Source organism: Thamnophis sirtalis, unplaced genomic scaffold (genome assembly GCF_051295495.1).
Source record: "Thamnophis sirtalis isolate CommonGarterSnake01/CBP01778 unplaced genomic scaffold, rThaSir2_p1.2 scaffold_6, whole genome shotgun sequence".
Classification (NCBI taxonomy): Eukaryota; Metazoa; Chordata; class Lepidosauria; order Squamata; family Natricidae; genus Thamnophis; species Thamnophis sirtalis.
In genome coordinates this window covers 123,539,926-123,562,775 of record NW_028261386.1, presented here as the reverse complement: position 1 = coordinate 123,562,775, position 22,850 = coordinate 123,539,926, and the positions used below count along the sequence as shown (strand labels likewise).

The window sequence follows — 22,850 nt, the reverse complement described above, 5'->3', positions numbered from 1 at the left end:
CATTGTGTAATTATTTTATTCTATAAGAATTGTCTCTATTCTTTAAAAACAATGCTTTTTAAATTCAGGAATAAACCTGGAAGCCATGGTGTAAAAGCTTCTCTCTTTTTTTTTTTTAGACTAATAACTTTTCAGTGCATTACCACCTCTTCACTGAACATGTGTAAAGGAAATGGGAACAGTTAGAAAATTAAAGCAGGGCAGAAAAATGCATGCAAAGTAAGTGAAGCCTAAGTAGACACGTCTTCAGCTCTCTGCCAGTAGTCTTCCATTAGGCTGCCAAAGGCTGCAGTTGTACAATAGGAATTTGTACAGTCTGAATATGGTAAGCATGTCTGATGCATCCATTAATTATGGCATGTCCCATTTACGCCGGCAGGTCACACTTCAATTCTGATATTGTCCAGGTGATACTTTGGCTCATTAGCTAGATTTACCTTTTCTGTTCTAGTATGCCATACGAGAACCTGCAAAAAGTTGAACACAAACATTAGTTGGCATTGATTCCTCCACAAGTTGACTCGTGGGGACTAACGTCCATTGTGGAACTTACAACACTGATACCTTTGTGCAGTTGCTGGCTTTGGGCTCCAGTTCCTCCATTGTGGTAATCTGCCTCAGGAAGTCGGATTCCTGCATCCCAGGTTGTGAGCCGTGGCGTCTAAATACAGCCTTGGGGTTGGATAAAATCACCTGAAGGCTTACAGCAAACCCTTCGGAAATAAAATATTAAAGAATTAAAATCATTTCATAAACATCGCATTGAACTCTAGAATTAATTGCGAGGGTGTGTTTAATCCTACCATTTCAGATAGGTTCCCAAGTATTTACTTGGTATTGTGCAATGGTCTATCATGTTGTTACTTATGCAAACTGACAGGTGTGCTATAGGCCACTTTCTTAAGGTATAGGTAACTTTCTGAAAAGTTACAAGCTCTGTTCCTCCATATCCGTTTAACAACTTTACATGGTTTGTTAAAGTGTAAATAGTGACAGTCATCATAAAACAGAGTTTCCATATGAGCAAAGGGGGAATTGTGAATTTTAAAAAGGTGAAACCAACCAATGATTCTTCCCCGACACCATCTTTGTAATTAATTTAAAATTTAAACCAAAGGCAAATGTAATTGTTAAGACAAAAATAAATGTGACTGACTGAATTTACATGTAGACCTTTCCCCCCCCATTTCCATTAAAACCAAAACCCATATTATCACTACTTTTAATATGTATTAATATTTTAATAACCTTTCCTTAAATGATGTCATTCTTTTTTTAATTTTTTTATTTTTTATTAACAAAACAGGTAAAATACACACACACAAAACTTAGATTGATTATTGCTATTATAAAGAACAGGAAGCTCCTGTTTGGTTTGTATTGTATTGTGTAAATGTGGTGTACATCTAAGTTTTGTGTGTGTGTAAATGATGTCATTCTTAAGCGATGCAAAACCAGGTTCTTAAAAATTAATACTGCAACCCTGGAGGTTTTTAAGAGATTGGGCAACCATTTGTTTGAAATGGTGTTGAGTTTCGTGCTTGAGCAGGAAGTTGGACTAGGAAGACCTCCCTTCCAACTCTCTTATTCCGTAATTCTGTTAGTGCTTATTACAGAGTGCATCTGGTTTTGTTAGCCTTGCCTTTCAATAATAGCTGATCTGTTTCAAGGAGCGCCTCTCTGTACAGTTGCAACTTGCAACCTTTGAGACCTTAGCCAAATTATACTTTTGAATGAGACACTAAAAAAAAAAGTATTAAAGGATTGGAAAGTAATCTCATTAACTATATTCTATCCTGACTGATTTTAAATGAGAGCCGAGGTGGCGCAGTGGTTAAATGCAGCACTGCAGGCTACTTCAGCTGACTGCAGTTCTGCAGTTCGGCTGTTCAAATCTCACCGGCTCAGGGTTGACTCAGCCTTCCATCCTTCCGAGGTGGGTAAAATGAGGACCCGGATTGTTGGGGGCAATATGCTGACTCTGTAAACCGCTTAGAGAGGGCTGAAAGCCCTATGAAGCGGTATATAAGTCTAATTGCTATTGCTATTAAATGCAAATGCAAATCTCGTCTTTGTCTTGGCTCCACTACTTTAGAAAAGCAGCCATTTTGCCTTCTACCCTCTAAAATAAGCTTAGCCCATAGTCCAGGTAATTTTGTGCAGCTCTGGAATAAAAGTGGCATTTCATCCTTAACATTATTTCTGTTAAATCTTTTAGCTTAATTGTGAGGAGTATGGCAAACATTAGTGCCATTTAAATGAGTATATTTTGAAAGAACATTACTTTTGAAACAGAGTAATCCTATATGATGAGATCCTTGACACTCAACAATTGTTGGCACTTAAGTTTGAAATTGGTGTGGAGCTGCTTTTAAAAGACGCTCATCACATCTGAAGACTACAATTTTTATAAGATATCATTGCTATTAGAAGTCAGAAAGTTCTTAAAAGTTACAAGAACAAAAATAGTGATTCCCTACATCCACCAGTATTTTCATTCCTGCATCCATTTTGTTAGCTGTAATGGAACCATCTACAAGAGTTATGAATTAGAAACAACCTCAAATATAAAGAAGTACTGTCATCTGAGTAACACACCGCACAATCTCTTGCACAACATCTCAGCATCATGTGGGGCTGCAAAGTTTAGTACTGCACCATCTCTTATAGACACTTTTCACTAGTTCTTCTGAAGTGGCCCTTATTCCACTTCCAAATTAAGATGAAAGGGAAAGCTTATGGAGGAAGAGAAGGAAGGCGATTGGACAGACAAGGGAAGGAGAAAGAAAAATTAACTTAGGGAAATGTTTCTAATATTCTGTTGCCCCTGGCTGCTGAACATTACTTTTTATCATCTTCAAGTTATTATTGGGAGTCTTAGCATTCTGACTGGGTCTCCCATTCACTATTCAGAACTCCTTACAGCCATTATCCAGACAAGCCTACATTCTTTCAAATAAAACTGCATCTAGAATTAGGTATAGAGTAATGGCAGCCTGAAAGCAACCAGTTGGCTTTCAGAAACTTAAAAAGAGTTAAATATATCTTTAATAGTTTTATTAGTTTTAAAACTAACAAGAATTAGTACCAGATATTTACGGAATAATGTTAACACTTCCTCCGTTAAGTCCTGAGTGGTAAGTTTGAGATGGCCTTTGGTTTCATTTATGAACAACCTACTTAATATAGCAATTAATGTGTGAAATCTGAGCTTACAATCTGCGGCAATTGTTTTTCCTGCACTTAATATGCAGGTAATGAAAATTCTAGAGCTGTTGAAAGAAGTTGAGAAAAAATAGTGTTATGAACATCCTGGAACATGTCTACAGGAAATCATCTTCACAACTGCCAATAATAGGGAAAGAGAATCCCCAGGCATTGAGCTCAATTTGAGGCGGTCTTCACTTTTTAATGGGAATCCACAACTAGTTACAGCTTCCAAAATATACATAAAAAATGGCCATGTTCAACTGTGTTTAAATAATATCCGGTTTTAGGGTAAGTAAGGTGTTATATAAAAACACCAACCTTCTACTCCATAACCTTGTTCTAGAAACTAACCTGTCAGTATTATCCTCAAAACAACCTGGGACTTTTTGGAACTAAACTGACTTTTCATGCCTCAGCTACAGAGGTTTCTACCAGTTCGCACCTATTCGGTAGAACCGGTTTGTCAAATCTACCGAACCGGTTAGAAGAGGTTCCACCAGTAGAGCCGGAAATCAGGCCACACCTACAGAAGAGGTTCCAAAAATTTTTGAAACCCACCACTGGTCCTTGGATATGATTATTCTACACTATCATGCTCATATTTATAAAACTCAGTGCCTCTGTGAAAGGTAAGGATGACTACTGCATTTGTGGTGCAATCAGAACATTGCGTGTGTTGAAGTTGTTTTAACGCAAACCAAAGATGCCTTTTAAAAAACAAGTTTACATCATATTCTTATGCATGCCAGTGCTGTGTATGAGGTAATTTAAGGTGGTTCTGACAAGTGTCGTCGGCATCTTCATATCCGATCACATGGGCGGCAAGCCACTCCCATCCGGTCACATGGGCAGCAAACCACTCCCACAAAGGAGGCCACACCCACAGATAAGATCAAACAATTTTTGAAACCCACCACTGCTCAGCTATGTCATCCGAACAAGGTAGGAGTATGAATCTGCTCTTCCTACCTTCCAAACACCCATAGTTTAACAGCTTCCTTCTTTGGGGCTGCAAGGATTCAGACTGCCAGTTGAGTGGGCCCTCAGTTATCAAGTGCCATTAGCACGGAATAAATCAGCTCACCAAGAGAGCAGCTTGATCAGGGAAGTCATGCAAATCTAGTCCCTGAGGCATCTTAATCCAGGATTTTTGCATATGACAGCCTACATTCAATCAAGTTCCAAGTTGGCTTCCACACAGTATCCCATCTAAGAATTTTGACAGTCACCTCTATGACTGAATGCAAGCTGTAGACCTGATTCTCACACTGTACCCACTAGGTCATAATGTGATTTGGTTAATTTTGGCATAGTGCATTACATAAATTAGACACTGTTTACAAAGTGTATTTTATGGCTTTGCACATTACTTATTATGATTATTTATATCCTGTCTTTCAATGTAACCATCTTCCCAAAGCAGTTAACAAGCAATATAAACAATTTTAAATGAAGACAAATACATTTATAGAATCCTTCCCGTAGAATAAATTGTAGTAAGAACCTGAAGAAAGGGAGAATATAAGTTGGGGAAATTCAGCAAATTACGGTTTATTCAATCAATATGATTAGATGAACTGCAGCTTAGGGCATTGGACCATTTCAATTTGCTCAAAATTATTCCTAATTAAAAAGTACAGAAGCTGGCGCTGGAGTGGAGTAACCTTCAGTGATTCTCCCACTATTGTTATTTTAATTTGCTAAGCATTTTATAGAAAGTTTTTAATAAGCGAGATCATTTCACCAGCAACGCATGAATAAATTGCAAAGCAAGAAATATAAATCATTTGTCTGTATGGCCCCTTCCTCCGTGCTCACCACTCTTCTAGCCACACTCCCATGAATCAAAATTCAACACTTTATAGTTGTGCAAGCACAGATCTGTGACTGCATCAAAAGCAATTCAGACAGCACTTGAAATGCCTTTAGCATACACAAGAGACTGGCCAAGCATGCAGGCTAACAGATATAACTATGCAGTCTGTGATACAGTGGAAGATTGACAAGATTAATTTTTGAAGTGTTCTTGCTTTCCTGGCTATTGTCAATTTCTCCCTAAAGCAAAGCGTTCCAAGCTGTTATCTGCCTACAAGTCACTTTGACCATGTTTTCTGGCACGTTGTGCAAAATTATTCATCTTTTGGATGAGGTAGCAGTTTTTACACTTAAAAGTCACAGCAAGGGCCTCTTAGTTGGTGGAATATTGGCAACAATATGCTGCTTTGCAAGGCAGTTTCTAGATTAGAGATTCTTTTCAAAAAAGCATCAGCATAGATAGAATAAAATTGGGCTTTGGTGGAGTATTGCGGTATGCTGGCCAAGATGCCTGATTCAATTCAATTCATTTCAGGATTTGTCTGTATGAACCTGGTAACCCTTGGCTGTTTCTTCAGTTCTTTGCTAAAAATGTTACATGTAGGCTTTCATTGAACAAACCCGGGATGAGTGGTGATCTATTAAAAGAGATCATTTGAATGTGGTCAGGAGGCTCCTGACAATAACATACAGTTAAAGTTACTAAATTAAAATCCAAAGTTTATTAATCCCAGCAATTTCTACAAACTTCTGCTTGATCCTCTTGTGGATCGGAAAGGTGCTGCTGATGGTTCCACCACAAAACCGCGGTAGACTAAAGCACGCTCGACGAAAGCGCATACGTGACGTCATCACAGCGCGACGAAAACAGCACGCTGGGAGCGGTAAACTTAAAATTAACGCGAAAACCTTACCCTAACCCCCCAAACCTAACCCTAAACCTAACCCTTAACCTAACCCTAAACCTAACCCTTAACCTAATGCTAAACCTAACGCTAACCCTTAACCTAACCCTAACCCTAACGCTTAACATAACCCTAAACCTAACCCTAACCCTTAACCTAACCCTAAACCTAAACCTAACCCTTACCTTTACGTGAATCGGCTTGCTTTAAAAGCGCTTTTTAAAGCGCCCTTTTTTCTCCGCGGTCGTATTTGTCACGCTGCTGATGACGTCACGTACGCGCTTTAATCGGGCGCGCTTTAGTGGACCGCGGTTTTGACGGGTCACGGCTGCTGATAAATAAGCATTTTACAAAAGCTGAAGCTACCACAATTCTTAAGTGACTCTGTCACCATAAGACCCAGGAGTTTGCAGGCTTGTAATTATTAGTTCAATAACTAGAAGAAGTGTTAATGTCTGGTCTGCCCGTTCTATCCTAATAGCTGAGATTCCGAAGAGATACTCACCTGCCATATCGATGGCGAAAGGCCTGCCTGCCCGCCAACCAGTGTACCAGCCAACAACTTTGCCTTTTTCCACAATTGGGCGCTCGTAGCGTCGGCCCCCCACTAGCCCTACGGGCCATACAGAGACTTTGCTAGTGGTACGCATCTAAAGGAAGGAAGCAGAACATCTTTTTCAAAACAGGTTCTTTACAAAGTCCCCATGGAAAGAATAGTCACAATTTTTAAGGAGAGGGCTCGAAATATCGTCTCTTTCCTTACCTAATGCCTTCCATATATTCTAACGATGGAGTTTCCCAACTCTGCTTCAGGAAAACTTGGTAACTTCAAGCCTATCTCTAAACCAGTGGTTCCTGGGGCCCACGCCCCACGGGGGGGGGGGGGATTTGATTTTTAATGGGGACAATTTAAACCTTGTTTAAACCAAGTTGATGGTCTTTTAGGCTTCCTCTGTGTGAGTAGAGTTCACTTTTTGAGTAAAGTAAGAATAATATGTCGCAGGAGGGGCATCAGGATTTTAGAGATGCTTAAGTGGGGCTTGGCCAAAAAATGTTGGGAACTACTGCTCTAAACCAATCTTTCTCAAGCTTAGCTACTTTTGAGATGTAGCAGAAGGATGACTGGGTAATTTTGAGTATTGAAATCTACACACCTTTTAAGTTGCCAAGATTCAGAAATGAATCTTAGTTGAGAAATGAACTAAACTTTCATTAGCACTATCAACAATTCTGGGCAATGGGCAAAGGAGCAGCTGCAGTTATTTGCAAACAGAAGTAAAGGCTTTAGAGCAGGGGTGTCGAACTTTGCCAACTTTTAAAACTCATGGACTTCAACTCCCAGAATTCCCCAGCCAGCCATCTTACCGGGAGTTGAACACCTCTGCTTTAGGGGATGATTAGAGGAGGCAAGCAATAGCAATAGCAGTTAGACTTATATACCGCTTCATAGGGCTTTCAGCCCTCTCTAAGCGGTTTACAGAGTCAGCATATTGCCCCCAATAACAATCCGGGTCCTCATTTTACCCACCTCGGAAGGATGGAAGGCTGAGTCAACCCTGAGCCAGTGAGATTTGAACAGCCGAACTGTAGAACTGCAGTCAGCTGAAGTAGCCTGCAGTGCTGCATTTAACCACTGTGCCACCTTGACTCAATGCTTGCACAATGCTTGGGCAGCTTGTTCTTAAGGGCTAAATTGTTAGATTTGTTGCAGTCATTTTAGCATGATCAGATGTTTTTTGGGAAATCACATTTATATGACGTACACAGAGGTGGGTTCCTACCAGTTCGCACCTATTCGGTAGAACCGGTTCGTCAAATCTACCGAACCGGTTAGAAGAGGTTCCACCAGTGGACCCGGAAAACAGGCCACACCTACAGAAGAGTTTCCAAAACGTTTTGAAACCCACCACTGCCACACACACACACACACACAGACAGACAGACAGAGAGAAAGAAAGGAAGAAATAAATAAAGAAAAGAAGAAGAAAGAAATGAGTGACAGAGAGATGAAAGAAAAAAGGGACAGAGAGACAAAAGGAAGGAAAGAGAGAGAGAGAACACATGGCTGGCAAGCCACTCCCACCAGGTCACATGGTTGGCAAGCCACTCCCACAAAGGAGGCCACACCCACAGAGTAGGTTCCAAAAAATTTTGAAACCCACCACTGGACGTACATCTATAGAGGGAAAGTTCAACTTTACTAAATTCAGGATGTGAAATCTATTCTGAAAGGAATATCATAATGGTACAAACGTTTTCTAGGTAGAAGATCCCATTAAGAGTCATACTCCAAAATGTAGAGGATGAGTTTATAACAAAAAAAAAATTGGGGAGGGGGAGGTTTCCATTTCTATTTACATTTAATGATTGTAAGAGCTAATTTCACCAGGCTAAAAAAGTGTGAGACTAAGAGTTCCAGTATCACCTTAGGCATGAAGCCAGTTGGGTGATTTTGGGCCAGTTACTTTCTCACAGCCCAAAGAAAGAGCCATTTCGGAAAAATCCTGCCAAGAAAATTGCAGTTCCTGATAATTGGGTCTAACTGAATGGAAGAAAAAGAATATAACATTCTATTTTAAAAAATAGAATTAGGGGAGATCATTATCATCACAAAATAATAAAACATAACCATTGGCATGAGCCTTGGAGATCATCAAAATCTAATCCCTTTGCCAGTGCAAGATTCCTTTAAAAAACCTATCATTAAAGGATTATGCCAACCATCCGCGTCTCGATGTCTTTAAGAGGACTACATTTTGTCATAACCCAGTAAGCCATATGGGAGTGTTGCAGAAACTGACAGGCTTTAGACTTCTTAGGATACAGGAAAAGTTGATTTGGCAGCCAGGTTCAGAAAGCTAGCCCATGGCTTAGCATTGCAAGTTCTGAACAACCTTCATTATCGAAGCACGCCTTCTTATACATTCTCAAAAGCATCGCAACATGGAAATACTTAACACATTTCTTAGTGGTTACCTTGAGGAGAAAGCCTTATAAGGAGATGGGGTCTTACTTCTCCTTTTGTTTATGGAGTACGTGTCATTAACGAACTTTAATTGAACCTAGCACTTTTGACATAGGCTTTTGACATAGACTTTTGACATCTTGTGGTTAGGCACTGGCTTCCTGTTTCGTTTGCAAGCTCTGTCTATGTGGCTTTAATATAGAAGTAAAGGGGCTCTAAGAGGCTGTCTGGCCTGACCCAGTAGGTTTCACACTTAATCTCCAAATCTCACTTTACGTCTGCTTTAGGAGAGCACCAAGGAATATCCCAGAAGACAACAGCAAAACTTTCCTATAAAACTGCCAAGAAAATTACATGGACATGAAGTGGATTCAAAAAATACATTTTTTTAAAAAAGATTGGTAAACAGATTATTCATTGCATTAAATATTTAAGACGTAAACACCATGCCTTGGAAGTATTACTGCCACCAAGGCATTATAAAACATTATGCTAGCCTCTCGTACTCAATAAAATGCAAGAATACAAGCATTTGGGTAAACCTCTCATGCATTATTTAACCTTCCTCGAAAACCAATTTGGTACAAAGCTTTAGAAACATAAAAAAGAGAGCACCATTAAAAAAAAACCTGAATAATCAAAACCTGGTTTGCTAACAAATTGAAACGTATATTCTGCTTCAGCTGATTATATAAAACCAAGATTTTTCTCTTAGCTCTTAATGCTTACTCAGCTTTCATTGTGAACATAGTTTCCTGCAGGCCTGTGTATAACAAACACATAGTAGATAATAAACACATCTATATAAACCTTGAACCAAAGAGCCATCTGCTCATTAGGTTTGTAAACAAAACACCTTTTCATATCCCTCTGCTTGGCTTCTATTTTTTTTTAAAATTATGTTGTATGATGTTTTCTCCCAGAATTGAAAGTATGAATGGTTCTTTTTCAGATGGAGCTCTGGACTCTCTCTGAAGGAAGAGTCATATAAAAATTAACAAATGACAATCAATTAATTACTTTCTAGCTGTTTTGTCATTCAAAAAGTAGCTTCCCCTTAATTCAAAGCAATTATTTTCAACCATTCAAGCAATTATTTCCAATCCAACCTATGCTAATGTTTACTCTCCTGTTGCTTTCATATCGCTTACTATAGATAGTCCTCAACTTACAACCATTCTTAACAACGATTAGAAATTATGGAACCCCTGAAAAAAGTCTTAGACTGATCCTTGCATTGATGACCATTATAACAGTCTTGTGGACAAAATTTGATTGATTGGCAACTGGCATGTATTTACAACAGTGGCATCCTCAGTTCATGATGAGCAAACTCAATTGGGGGGGGATATAAGTATAATTTAAGTGTATGTGGTCATACGTGTATATGGTCATAAGTCAAGGACTATCAATATACTATAGAGCGGTGCGACTCTTAATAGAAAACTCAGTATCAAGAGCACCATGACTTCACACTCTGTAATAATCTAGTGCCCAGTTCTGAGCCAGATGATTTGAAGTTTAAGGACATATTTAACAAAACGCCAGAAGGTGTACAATGTGTTCGTATCCATTATGGAACTCATTCACTAGCCAGCCTCCCACCTCAGCTTCCACTTGTACATACTAAACTGTTGTGGCCCAGCAGGAGCCATTGGAGCTGCCACCAGACTCCAACAGTGAGGGGCCCTCTGAGTCGGCTCTGGAGGACCCTGGACAGGGTGCCGACTCTGAGCAGAGCGCAGAGAGGCTGGTTGGCCACCAACTCAGGTGGTGCCTGAGCCTTGGACCAGTGGGGAGGAGATAAGGGAGAGTGAGCCGGACGCCAGTAGTGAGTTGTTCCTGGATGCACGCCAACGAAGAGCTACTAGGCGTCAGGAACAATTACGCAATTACAGGAGGTAATTGCGCTCAGCTGGCGGTCATTAGGCTCCTCTCCAGACTATAAAAAGGCTACTTGTGCACACGCCCCTCTTTGCAGAAGTCAACACAAAATCAAATGTCGGAGAACTTTGTGTGAGCTTGGCAGGGTGGATTGCTGCCAAGCCTTATCTGTGTTTATTGCTGCCCAAGCTTGTCTGTGCTGGGTTGCTGCCAAGGACCTGTTTATCTGTTAATTAAATGCTGTAATTTATCTCTGGCTCGGTGTGTGCTTTGGTGTGGAACGAGGGGGGTCAGAACACTAAAGATAAAAGCAGGACAGCATGCACTGTGGCCTTATTTTTCATCAAATGTCTTTTCTCCATAACAAACGGTGATTGATGAAGGTGAAGCATCCGTGCCCCTGTTCCAATCAGACTCACGGTGTCTTAAGTCATTTAATGGCATCTTTGTGAAGGAATTTGCAAGAATTCTTTAGATATGATCAGCTCCTAACCAGACTTATTTGTCTGGATGATAATAGGGACAGGGTATGGGGATTATTTGAAACAATATGAAACGGCACTATTACCATGACAGTGTGTAAATCATGGCTTATACTTAAGACATTCCTTGTTTAATCCCAGGTCTGATAAAAACAAAACAAAATACCATGCCTTGTTCCACAAACCACTGTTAAAATAATCTATAGCTTGGTCTTAGGTCTAAATGCAGCTAGAATCTTCAAAAGCTATAATTCAAAGACTTCTTTTCAATACACCCCTTGAGAAGATTTCGTTGTATAGATGATGTTCAATGACAGTACAGGCTATACTATACTATAAGATGAACACTGCAACTGTCGTTGCTTTATGCATAGGTGTCCCTCAGTTTCTAGAGCAGGGGTGTGAAACTGGCGGCCTGTGGGCCGGATGTGTCACGCGTAGGCCACACCCACCCCAGTTCCGCGAAGGTGGCACAATGAGTTTTACATCTGTGTTCTAGAGCATTTTTGGTAACGTTTGAAGGTATCTCAGCTCCAACAGTGGCTATTCAGCAATGGGAGAGACTAATCACATGTTAACATCTAAGGTAGCAATAGCAATAGCAATAGCAGTTAGACTTATATACGGCTTCATAGGGCTTTCAGCCCTCTCTAAGCGGTTTACAGAGCCAGCATATTGCCCCCAACAACAATCCGGGTCCTCATTTCACCCACCTCGGAAGGATGGAAGGCTGAGTCAACCTTGAGCCGCTGAGATTTGAACTGCTGACCTGCAGATAGCAGTCAGCTGAAGTGGCCTGCAGTACTGCACCCTAACCACTGCGCCACCTCGGCGGTAGGTTGGTGACCTGCAACGGTCCCTCCCCTGCACCCAATTATCAATGGGGACAAGATAATCCCTAATAAATTCTGGCCCTTCACAAAATATTTTCCTCCAGGTTTCCTAAAGAGCTCTGGAGTGGTATCCTGTTTATACTCTTATCTGTATTTGACTTGTAAAAGCTTGCCATTGCAGTGAGCTTGTGAGAGAGCTGGTTTCAGGAATCAGGAGTGCAGTGGCTATAAAACATCTGTTAGGCTGCTCCCAGTTCTCTAATGGAGCTATTGAGACCAGAGAGTGGTTCTGCTTCTTAATCAGCTTGTGGGGGAGGAAAGGGGAGAGAACAGCAACCTGACCTAGGTAACTCACTGTCTTCTCTCCATTCTGACTCCAAAATATGAACTAGACGCCAAGGCCTTTTCTTATAAATGACTGCCTGTCTTCTATGGAGGTGTAACAAGTTTCTTAGAACAAAACCTCAGATGAGGGAAGAACCAATTGTCTATACAAATTGTGCTTGCTGAATCCCTCTCTCTGTTTAAAGAATGGTTGTTGTTCCCTAAGAATAAAGGTGTAACTTTATCCACTGCAGAATTCTTGCATAAAGATAAGATGACAGTAAAGGTCAGGTGAATTCTATTGTATCATCTATTACAGCAACCCCCAATACCGCAGTTTTTGTTGTGTTACATTTCATGAATTATCTTAATTCATCCAAAAAAAGTCAATCCATAACACCGGAGATCAATATCTGGAATAAATAATTTTATTTAACAAAAGGCATTTTCTAAGACTTAATATGTTTTTTAGACCATAAAATGCTAAGAATTTCAAATTAAAGAGTGGCGGCATGAAGTTTGTAGACTTCCTTGGCATTCCATTCCAAAAGCAGGAAGAGAATTTTAAAACGTGTGTAAAAACACTTGTTTAATTTAAAACTCGAAAAATTACATTCTCAAAAAAAAAAAAAAATATTTGAAGCAAACAAACGAATGAATTGGGGATGCATGTAAATTAAGTAGGGAAATTCTGAAAGTTGAAATGACAATTTTGAGCCAAGTGCTATTGAAGTTCTATAAACAAAAAATTTAACTTCTCAATTGAAAATACAGGTAGTGCTCAACATAAGACCACAATTGGAAACCGGAATTTCCATTGCTAACCAAGGTGGTTGTTAAGTGAGTTGTGTCCAATTTTACAATCTTTTTTTGCCACAGTTGTTAAGCAGATCATGAAGTTGTTTAGTGAATCCCTCAGGTGTTAAGTGAATCAGGCTTCCCCCAGTCAGTTTGCTTGTTGGATGATGGCTGAGAAGATCACAGATAGTGATCATGTGACCATGGGATGCTGCAACAGTTGTAAATGAAGCCATGCCTACAGAACCAGTAGTAATTTTTTTGAATCCCACCTAGTGGTGGGATTCAGCCAGTTCGCACCTATTCGGGAGAACCAGTTGGTAACTTTCTAAGTAGTTCAGAGAACCGATTGTTGGAAGAAATCTCCTTTTGTTTTTTCCCACTTTACAGGGCTAATCCTGTAAGGAAGGCAGGAAGGAAGCATCCTGGTGTTGTTTCTAGCCTCATCTTTGTTGCCCTGCTTACAAAAATTGTCTCTCCGGTTAACCCTTATTACATTGTAACAGCTAAAGCGAAGCGCCCATCAACCTGAGTGACCTTGAGTTGGCCACACCCACATGATCACATGACCACCGAGCCCCACCTACCCAGATAGTCATTAGGGCAGAGAACCGGTTGTTAAATTATTTGAATCCCACCACTGATGGGGATGCTGTGATGGTCATAAGTGTGAGGATCTGGAGATATAATACAAGTGTCACTAATTTTTTTTACAATAAGTCTTAATTTTAGTAGCTACTGAACCCAGTTAATTGAAGTAATACAAATAGGGACCAAAACCACAAGTTAAAAATGACTTCCATTGTGCTGAACTGAAAATTAGCGTTTTCTTAAAAGAGTGAATTGATGCTTAAAGAGCAAAAGAAGTGTGAATAATTGAATAAGCGGGGTTGGCCTTTACAGATCCATATCCAGCAAGCCCCCAACATGGAAAAATCTGATCATATTTTTATACTTTAAGAATCATGCAGAAATTATCTATTAGTTTTAAACGTGAGGGTAATCTGAGGAAGACTTATTTCATTTATGCTCTGGACAATATTTTATCTTCTGTGATCCTAAAATGTTACTTGATCTTTTCGTGTCATTGAAAATTAATAAAGCATCTCATGACTTGTATGTTTTTAAAAACAAGCCTCCATATTACTTCAACATAAATTTAAAAAAACCACTTGAGAAGCAATGCATAACTCATCCTAATAGAATAACAGAGTTGGAAGGGATCTTGGAGGATTCTACCTTTAGATACTTAAGACACTTTAGTATTTCTACCTTTACCAGCAATAAAGGGATCATTGAGTCATGGTTAGATTGCAGTACTGCAGGCTAACTCTGCCCACTGCCAGCAGTTCAATTCTCACTGGCTCAAGCCTGCCATCCTTCCGAGGTCAGTAAAATGAGGACCCAGATTGTTGGGGGCAATATGCTGACTCTGTAAACCACTTAGAGAGGGCTGTAAGGCACTTTGCCTCAGTATATAAGTCTAAGTGCTATTGCCATTGTTATGATTACTGCAAAACAGCCATTTATCACAAAAGTTCCATATTTTAACATTCTAAAGAACCACTACGGTAATAAAGCCAAATAATCAACAGATACCTGTGGTTTTAGACCATAAATAACACCTTGGTTTTGTTCCTTCTACCATAGTCTTTTAAAATGTTATGCTGGAATTACGTTCTATAATTGGTATTTCCTATTCTCAAAAGGCAACTCTGAGTTATGTCAGACTATTTACAGATGGTAAAAGGGAGACAGAGAACTCAAACTGGAACTACAGAACATATTACCATGGCAACCATTCAACCCCAATTCAGGAATTGATCATTAGTACAACAAATGGATAGTGAGGTAGCACAGTCAATCTGTTGTGAACTTTTATCAAAACAAACACATGCAGAGACAAAAATATTATGCACTTTTTCAGATTTGGGGGCAGCAGCTACTAACTACACATTTCACAGAATTCTAGAACTGGAAGGGTCCATTTTGGTCTTTGGGTTCGAGTTAAAGCACTGAAAATATCCAGCAACTAAGTTCTTCAATTGCTTTAGTTTAGTTTATTTATTTGTATGCCGCCCTTTTCCCTGGGGGGACTCAGGGCGGCTCACAATCAAAAGGAAGGGGGGGGACAGACTTTTACATATAAGACAGTACATGATTAAAACGCAACATTCATACCATACTTTATTGTCTTATTGTCAAAGATGTTTTTTCATCTAACATTTCATTGGAATATGTAATTTATATTCATTATTTTGTGTCCTGCATTCTTGAATGATTGAGAACAGCTCTTAAATTTCTTTTGTGTGGCATCTTTTCAGATACTTGAAAAGTATCATATACAAAAATGTTAATGGCTATTGATCCCAGGATCAAACCTGATGCAATTCACTTGTTAACTCACTTCAGTTTTACAAGGACGATATTATTGGTGGCTGGTGTTTGAATGTGGTGAGGTTCACTGTATAAACATTATCATCCAACCCATATTTAACTAGTTTGCTCATCTGAATGTCAAGGGATACTTTATCAAATATTTTGCAGAGGACAAGACATTCCCTTTGTCTACTAAGAACAGCTTTAAAAATTGAATTGAGACAATCCATCAAGACTATTTTTTTTTTACAAATCCACTATATGTACAAGTGCTTAAAATCAATCTTTATTTTCTTTAGCAGTGTCAAACATGATGTCAAGTGGGTTCTTTTGTTCTGCTTTGTTGCTTTCCTTCACTCATCTAGTGTTTAGCTATATTTTCTTTAATTTCTCCAAGGTAATGAACAGACTTTCAACCAAGCCATAAAGCAACTTGCTTCAATATCAATGAGACAAAATCCACAAAGTTCTAAACTCATTCAAAAGTCAGAAAGTATTCCTAACCTAGAATCTTAATAAGCCAAGGATAAAATTGTTCTCCATCACCTAACTGCCCAATTTACAATCGAACCATATCATATTCTTTAAAAAAATACGGATGTATAAACAGATGCAACGTTATATATTCCAGTATATATTCCAGAAAATGATCACCAGGCTAAAAATGGTGCAGCTATAATTCTACTATAAAAAGTATAAAACTCTTTTGAGATTCCCAATTATATCCTACCACTGTAGAAAACTGTGATCAGTAATACAGCAATTTTAATGTGCTTTATTTTCCAAACAGGTTTGTTTACTAGATTTTCTCCAATTTATCAAATATTTTTGTTCTCACTGGAAACCAAAAGAACTTAGAACAAAAAATCTTGTTGTTTGCTTCAGAAAGATAAATTCTTGAATCATCAGGATGGGAATATACAATAAAGGAAAAATACAATGTTCTACTCTGCACACTTTCATAGTGTTTCATAAATAAATGAAAAAAATGTTAAATGCAAACCAGATATTGCTTCAAAAGAGAGAGTCCCTACCTATTTCCATTTTTTTTTCTAACAGACACACAGGGATAAAGACTTACAGAATTGTGGGAGAAGGTTTAACACTCTCCTCTTCTAAGCAAATTGCTGAGAGGGAGGAAAACCTAGTTAGTTCCCTGCTAAATTTAGTAGCAGTAATGCATAAACGCAGGCTGGTTTTGAAGGAGTCTCATTTTACTCATTCAGCTAGAAAGCTACAGCTCATAATCCATTCACTAAGAAAAGGCAGAAATAGGTCATGAGAATGTAAAACATCTTTTCTTCGGTAAGTCTTGATAATGGTCCTGGTGAGGGTATCAACAGTCAAAATTGCTTTTGGAAGGATGGGAACATCAATTTCCTTTCATGCGCCTATTTTTCAGTTTGAATGGATCCCTGCCAAACAGGATATACTCAGAATTTAAGGTTGTTGTTTTTTTTTTACCCCGAGTGAAAAGCAAGACTGCTTTGTAAATAGATTTGGGTTTTGGAGGCAGAAAAGGCAGTGACTCAGAAATCTGTACTGTTTCCCAAGTTTTCAGTAGCCAAGACAAATCCTGATGAATGATCAGTTGGAGGAAAACAATTCCCACCTTCCTTCTACTAAGGATGTAAAATGTGCCTGTGACATTCTCAAAGAGTTGGCATATATTTATTTGGAAAGGGTGCCAGGTCGATATAGAAAATACCGTTCTCTTGCATCTAATTCAACTTTCCTCTGAACTACAACTCCCAGAGTATGCTGCAAGGCGGGGGGGGGGGGGAACAGATCAATATAAAATTGCCTTTGTTCAGGAATGCTCCACAAGCTTTATTCACCCTGTGCCCATACAAACACAATCAACTAACCTGAGCAACCTTGTAAAACAAAATATAGACGTTTCATTACCAAACTAGGCAACGTCATCAGTACTAGTACATCACTTGCCTTTCGCTAAATAAATAAATTGGCATTGATGATGTTACCCAATGCGGGTAATGAAACATCTGTAAGAAAACAACCAAGATCGTAGAGCACCAAGGACCCTGACTGAAGTACAAATGTTTTCCTTTATTGAGACAAAATATACTGAAGACAAAAAAAACCCCTATCTTTGGCTTTGTATCATCTTTAAGAGCTGAGGTGGCGCAGTGGTTAAATGCAGCACTGCAGGCTACTTCAGCTGACTGCAGTTCTGCAGTTCTGCTGTTCAAATCTCACCAGCTCAAGATTGACTCAGCCTTCCATCCTTCCAAGGTGGGTAAAATGAGGACCCGGATTGTTGTTGGGGGCAATATGCTGACTCTGTAAACTGCTTAGAGAGGGCTGAAAGCCCTATGAAGCGGTATATAAGTCTAACTGCTATTGCTATTGCTCTCATCCCCCAAAGGATTAGCCTGGAGACTCCAGGACTTTCCTAATTAACACCAGGAAAAATTTTCCAGGTAACAATCCACTGGGCTGCAGCAGCTGCCCACCATTTCTGTCTTCTAAGAAAGCCTCTTAGCCCACCCAGATCCCAGAAGTATTCTTAGATGACACCCAATGCCAACACTTGCCTTTGTAATAAAACCACTCTCCTCCCAAGGGACTAAAAAACTGACTGAGATATGTGGGAAGTTATCATCCAGCCCTCTCCCAGAAAAATGAAATATCCTAGGAAATATTGAAAAGGCAGAATATTTCTCTGGATGTGAAAAGAAAGAAACATTTTTTTAAAAGACAGAATAGTTGCTTGTAGCTTCCTGCCCATCTCCACTGTTAATGGGCCATTGAGAAGGCCAGGCTAGTCCCTTTTACATAATAAAGACTTCTCCACTGCAGCCCCAGGGGGGGATGGGAGTAAAGGCATGATAGTATTGGCCCTTTACTCAACTGACCACATGGCATCTGAGAACTCATCCATACCTGGATTCAAAACGCAGCCTAGAGAGTTGCCCCTGCATGAACCCATGGGAGTCTGACAACCAATCAGAATACATTTCTTACACAGGAACAGGAAACAGAGAGGTGGGACTGAACAGGTTATGGAAAGCCTAGCAAGCCCCTCCCTCAGCCCTTCTCTTCTTCTCCACCAACATTGAAGCATGTGATCACCTTTTCTGTTCAGGGCTCAAGCCATGTGGTCCTGTCCACCAATAAACCATCTTTCCAAGCAGCCTCCATGTCTCCAGTGTCTTTTTCCCCACTTGGAGCCGAACCCAGAAGGACATTTCTTTCATCAGATAGAAGCCAAGTGGTCTCTCAAAGCTGTACAAAAGGGAGCCCCTTTTTTGTGTAAGCTTTGAGTTAGCCTTGCCTATTTAGCCAATAATTAGTATCCTGAAAGAACTCTCCCTTGAACTCTTTGTTTGTTTTTTATATATAAAAGCCTTGTGGAACTGAAAAACAAATCAAAATAAAAGAGGAGCGATGGCTAACCACAGAGAAAAGGCAGGTTTGTCACCGCAGATTTTACTCAGCCAAGTTCTCAGTGGATCTGTATATGGACTCTTTTGCTGCTCCTGGCTGCTGCATTTTCATTTGTTCAGGCTTTGAAGGAGTGGAGGTTGTCTCCCCTCGGGGAGTTTTTAATGCCTCTTCAGTGTCACTTCAGGCGACTCGATGGTGGGAGATGCATTCACAGCAAATCACCGGCTCAAAAAGAAAATGCATCCAGAGGAGCGGGGGGGGGGGGGAGCTAAAAAATGAACGCCAGAACTTCTCTCGCTGTATTCAAGGCTTCCAAGCAGCCTCCAGCAGCTTAATGGGAAAGAAACCCAAAGCAGCTAAAGTGTTTTTTTCCCCCCCCTTCTTCTTTTCAGCCACTTTCAATGAAAGCTTCGGAGCACAAGGAAGGGGAAGCCAAGCTCTTGAGGGGGAGGGAGCACCACCTGCCAAAAAAAAGGCAAGCTGGCTGTGGAAGAGACCCAAGCTCATTTCGAACCCTGAACACATATCGGCAGGGTTGAGCAGCCTTCTGAAGAGGCTCTTGGGGACTCGATGTGCTCTGCATCTTTCTGCAGTGCTTGGCTTTAATCTATTGATTCTTAATGCACTTATTTGCAAAAGCAAAAAGGAAAAAAAAGGAGGAGGAAACTTAGAGGCAGCTGGGGGAGGGAAAAAAAAGAAACTTGCCACTATCTAGACCAGTGTTTCTCAACCTTGGCGACTTTAAGTCCTGTGGACTTCAACTCCCAGAATTCCCCAGCCAGCTGTGCTGGCTGGGGGATTCTGGGAGTTGAAGTCCACAGGACTTAAAAGTCGCCAAGGTTGAGAAACACTGGTCTAGACTCACCAAAGCAGAAAAGAAATATCACGGAGTTCTGTAGGACACACGAGAGGATTCGCACCTCAGCAGATGGGATTTGTAGTACAGATGAAGGAAAGGGCAATTTTAATATATATATATTAGGGGATTTTTCTTGCAATATACCATAGCTGACAAGACAACTCTTGCAAATTGCACACTGCTTGCTGAAGTTGATTAATCTTACTTATTCCTAAATGCATTGAAATCTCTCCTTTAAAAGGTTTCTTCCCGCCAGAGGAAAATTGGAGGAGGGGGGGAGGGTTTGTGGAATTGGTGGGGGCTGGCTAACCTCCCTCTGTTTCTTACAACTCTTTCCCAAACACTTCCCAAATTTTATTTGAAAGAATAAACCAAACTTGCTATTGAGAAATGATGGTGAGAAAGCCTTTCCCATCCACTGCCCTGCTTTCAAGCCTACAATATAGTACTGTGCTGCCAGGAGGTCTCTGCAGAAAAGAAAGTAATCATTCACACGTGTAAAGTTAAAAAAAAAAAGAAAAGGATAGAAAGCGAAAATGAGTAATAGTTGAAACCCTTTTACAAATCTCAAAAGTCCTATCTTAATTTCAATTGTTTGCTTCATGCAAGAGTTTTTGTGGAAAGTTACTTCAGCAAGAGAAAGGGAACCAAACTTGGTTCTTTAAAATCATCACACTGACATTGCCAACACTGCAGAGAAATTTCTGCATAATAAGAGCTAAACGCTTGGGAGATGGGAATAATAAGATGCTGCTGAAGAAAAGAGATGAAAGGCACTTTGGTGGCAAACTGTTCCTTGACACTGTACAATGGGTATCCCTAAAGTTTGAGGCTTTGGCTTGGAGTGGGAAAAGGATAATTAACTAACTGCAGTGCCCGGTGTCTAAATTTAAGTGGAAATTAAAATCTTCAATCTGAAGGAAGGAAGGGATGGAGGGGGAGGAGGGAGGGATGCATGGATAAGGAGGGACGAAGGATGGAGGGAAGGAAAGAAGGGATGGAGAGGCAGGGATGAAGGAGAGGGAGGGAGGATGGAGAGGGAGGAAGAGGGGATGCATGGATAGGGAGGGACGAGGGAGGAAAGAAAAGGAGGGAGGGAGGGAGAGGGAGGGAGAATGGAGAGGAAGAAAGGGGAGGGAGGGAGAGGGGATGCATGGATAGGGAGGGACAAGGGAGGGAAGAAAAGGAGGGATGGAGAGGGAGGGAGGAAGGAGAGGGAGGGAGAGGGGATGCATAGATAGGGAGAGGAGGGAAGGAAATTAGTGATGGAGGGATGGAGAGGGAGGGAGGAAGGAGAGGGAGGATGGAGAGGGAGGAAGGAAGGAGAGGGAGGGAGAGGGGATGCATGGATAGGGAGAGGAGGGAGGGAAGGAAAGAAGTGATGGAGGGATGGAGAGGGAGGGAGGAAGGAGAGGGAGGATGGAGAGGGAGGAAGGAAGGAGAGGGAGGGAGAGGGGATGCATGGATAGGGAGAGGAGGAAGGAAAGGAAAGAAGGAATGGAGGGATGGAGAGGGAGGGAGGATCTTTGCTAGAGACTTTGCAAATGATTTTTAAAAAAACGATCCCCTTGTTTTTTACACCTGGCAACACCGGCGCTGAAATTAAGTTTTACGCCTACAATCTGGTTCAAAAGGGGATGTGCGGGTCCCATTAGCCGCTTAAGGAAAGCCAACGGCTCAGGCCAGCTAACAGCCCCGCCGGGCGCCCCGGGTGGAGAAACGGTGGCGGGACGAGAGGAAAAAAAAAAACACCACGCGGGATTCAAAGCCGCGGAAGCGCTTGTGGCAGAAGCGCTCATCCAAGAGGCAACTTGAAAGTCTGCCAAGGGAAGGGGGCGAAAAGAGGGTTTGGCCCGACCGGTGCGGAGTTTCTTCGGGACGAGCGAAACGCTCCTCCGCTGGGAAGAAGCCCCGAGGGTGTCCTAACACGGAGCGAGCCCCGCTGAAGTCGGGGTGAAGTGGGCGCGCCAAGGCGGCCGCCCTTGCTGGATCGGGATGGGGTGGAAGGGGACGGGACACCGATCCTTAAGCGAAGCTCGCCTCTCCCGCCTCCGTTACCTCCTCGAAGAGCTCCAGGCTGTACGTGTTGTCGTCGTCGGCGAAGAAAAGCACCCCGGGCTGCGGGGCTGCCAAATGCTGGTGCCTCTGGCGGATCCAGGCCAAGCCCGCGTTGCGCTGCTCCGTGGCCCTGGGCTGCCCGGGCCGCTTGTACCTGCGCGGCGTCAGCACGTGGAGGTGGGTGCAGGGCGGGCCGCCCGCTCGGCCGAGCCCCGCGGCGAAGCGGCTGACCAGTTCGGTGCCGACGGCCGAGTCCTCCACCAGGATCCAATGCAAGCGCGCCACCTGCCGGAAGGTGTTGGCCAGGCGCGTCAGCTCCGCTTTCTGGACCGGCCGGCTGTAGGTCGGCGTGATGGCATAGATGAGAGGCGGCTGCTGCTGCTGCAGCTCGGCCTCCCGGCCCCGAGGCGCCTCCTGGCGAAGCGAGGGCTGCGGCCGCCGGGCCAGATGAGACGAGGACGGACGGGGCGGCCGGTTGCCGCCGTCCGTGTCCAACATGAGGATCACCAGCAGCACCCAAGGCAGCAGCATCAAGAAGCGGCTCAAGATCAGCGACTTCAGGCTGGCGCCGCCGCGCCGCCCTCCCGCCTCGCCGCCCGGGACGCCGGCGCTACAGCCCTCACAGCAGCGACAGTGGCAGCGGGGGAGAGCGGACGCCGGGCTTCCCCCGCCGGCGCCGCCTCCCCCGGCGCGGAGACTCAGCCGGTGCTGCCCTCGCCATGGAGCGGGCGGCAGGGCGTAAGGCGGGAGCCCCGCTTTCCTGGCGCTGGGAAGCTCGGCGCAGCGGAGGCGGGCGGGCACCTGGCGAGGCCGGGAGGGGATCGGGCGCCGTGGTCCCAACACCTTGGAGGAGGAGGTGGGCGGCGGGGGTGGGGGAAGATCGAGCCGCGCTCGGGCAGCCGGGATCCCGCTCCGCAAGCCTGATGG

At 42.2% G+C, this 22,850-nt stretch overlaps 1 protein-coding gene across 2 annotated transcripts; it reads right to left on the bottom strand.

Moving 5' to 3' along the window:
* Nucleotide 1: 1 nt before the first annotated feature.
* On the bottom strand, nt 2-22,569 carry B3GAT2 (beta-1,3-glucuronyltransferase 2). 2 transcript variants are annotated; one of them, XM_087718909.1, is made up of 4 exons: nt 21,924-22,569; nt 6,436-6,580; nt 554-713; nt 2-467 (listed from the first exon to the last, which is right to left on the bottom strand). In XM_087718909.1, exons 1-4 carry the CDS (start codon nt 22,452-22,454, stop codon nt 434-436), a joined length of 870 nt encoding a protein of 289 aa, XP_087575035.1. In that variant the 5' UTR covers nt 22,455-22,569; the 3' UTR covers nt 2-433. The 2 variants fall into 2 exon arrangements, with proteins under 2 accessions (XP_087575035.1, XP_087575034.1); XM_087718908.1 differs by having other exon boundaries at nt 565-713; nt 21,924-22,561.
* Nucleotides 22,570-22,850: the final 281 nt, after the last annotated feature.

Excerpts from the sequence above, each read along its gene's own strand:
- B3GAT2 (XM_087718908.1), bottom strand. The coding sequence starts at position 22,454 with ATGCTGCTGCCTTGGGTGCTGCTGGTGATCCTCATGTTGGACACGGAC. Across the intron at positions 6,581-21,923 it reads GCCTGGAGCTCTTCGAGGAG|ATGCGTACCACTAGCAAAGT; the intron begins GTAACGGAGGCG and ends TCCTTCCTTTAG. Across the intron at positions 714-6,435 it reads TTTCGCCATCGATATGGCAG|GGTTTGCTGTAAGCCTTCAG; the intron begins GTGAGTATCTCT and ends TTATTTCCGAAG.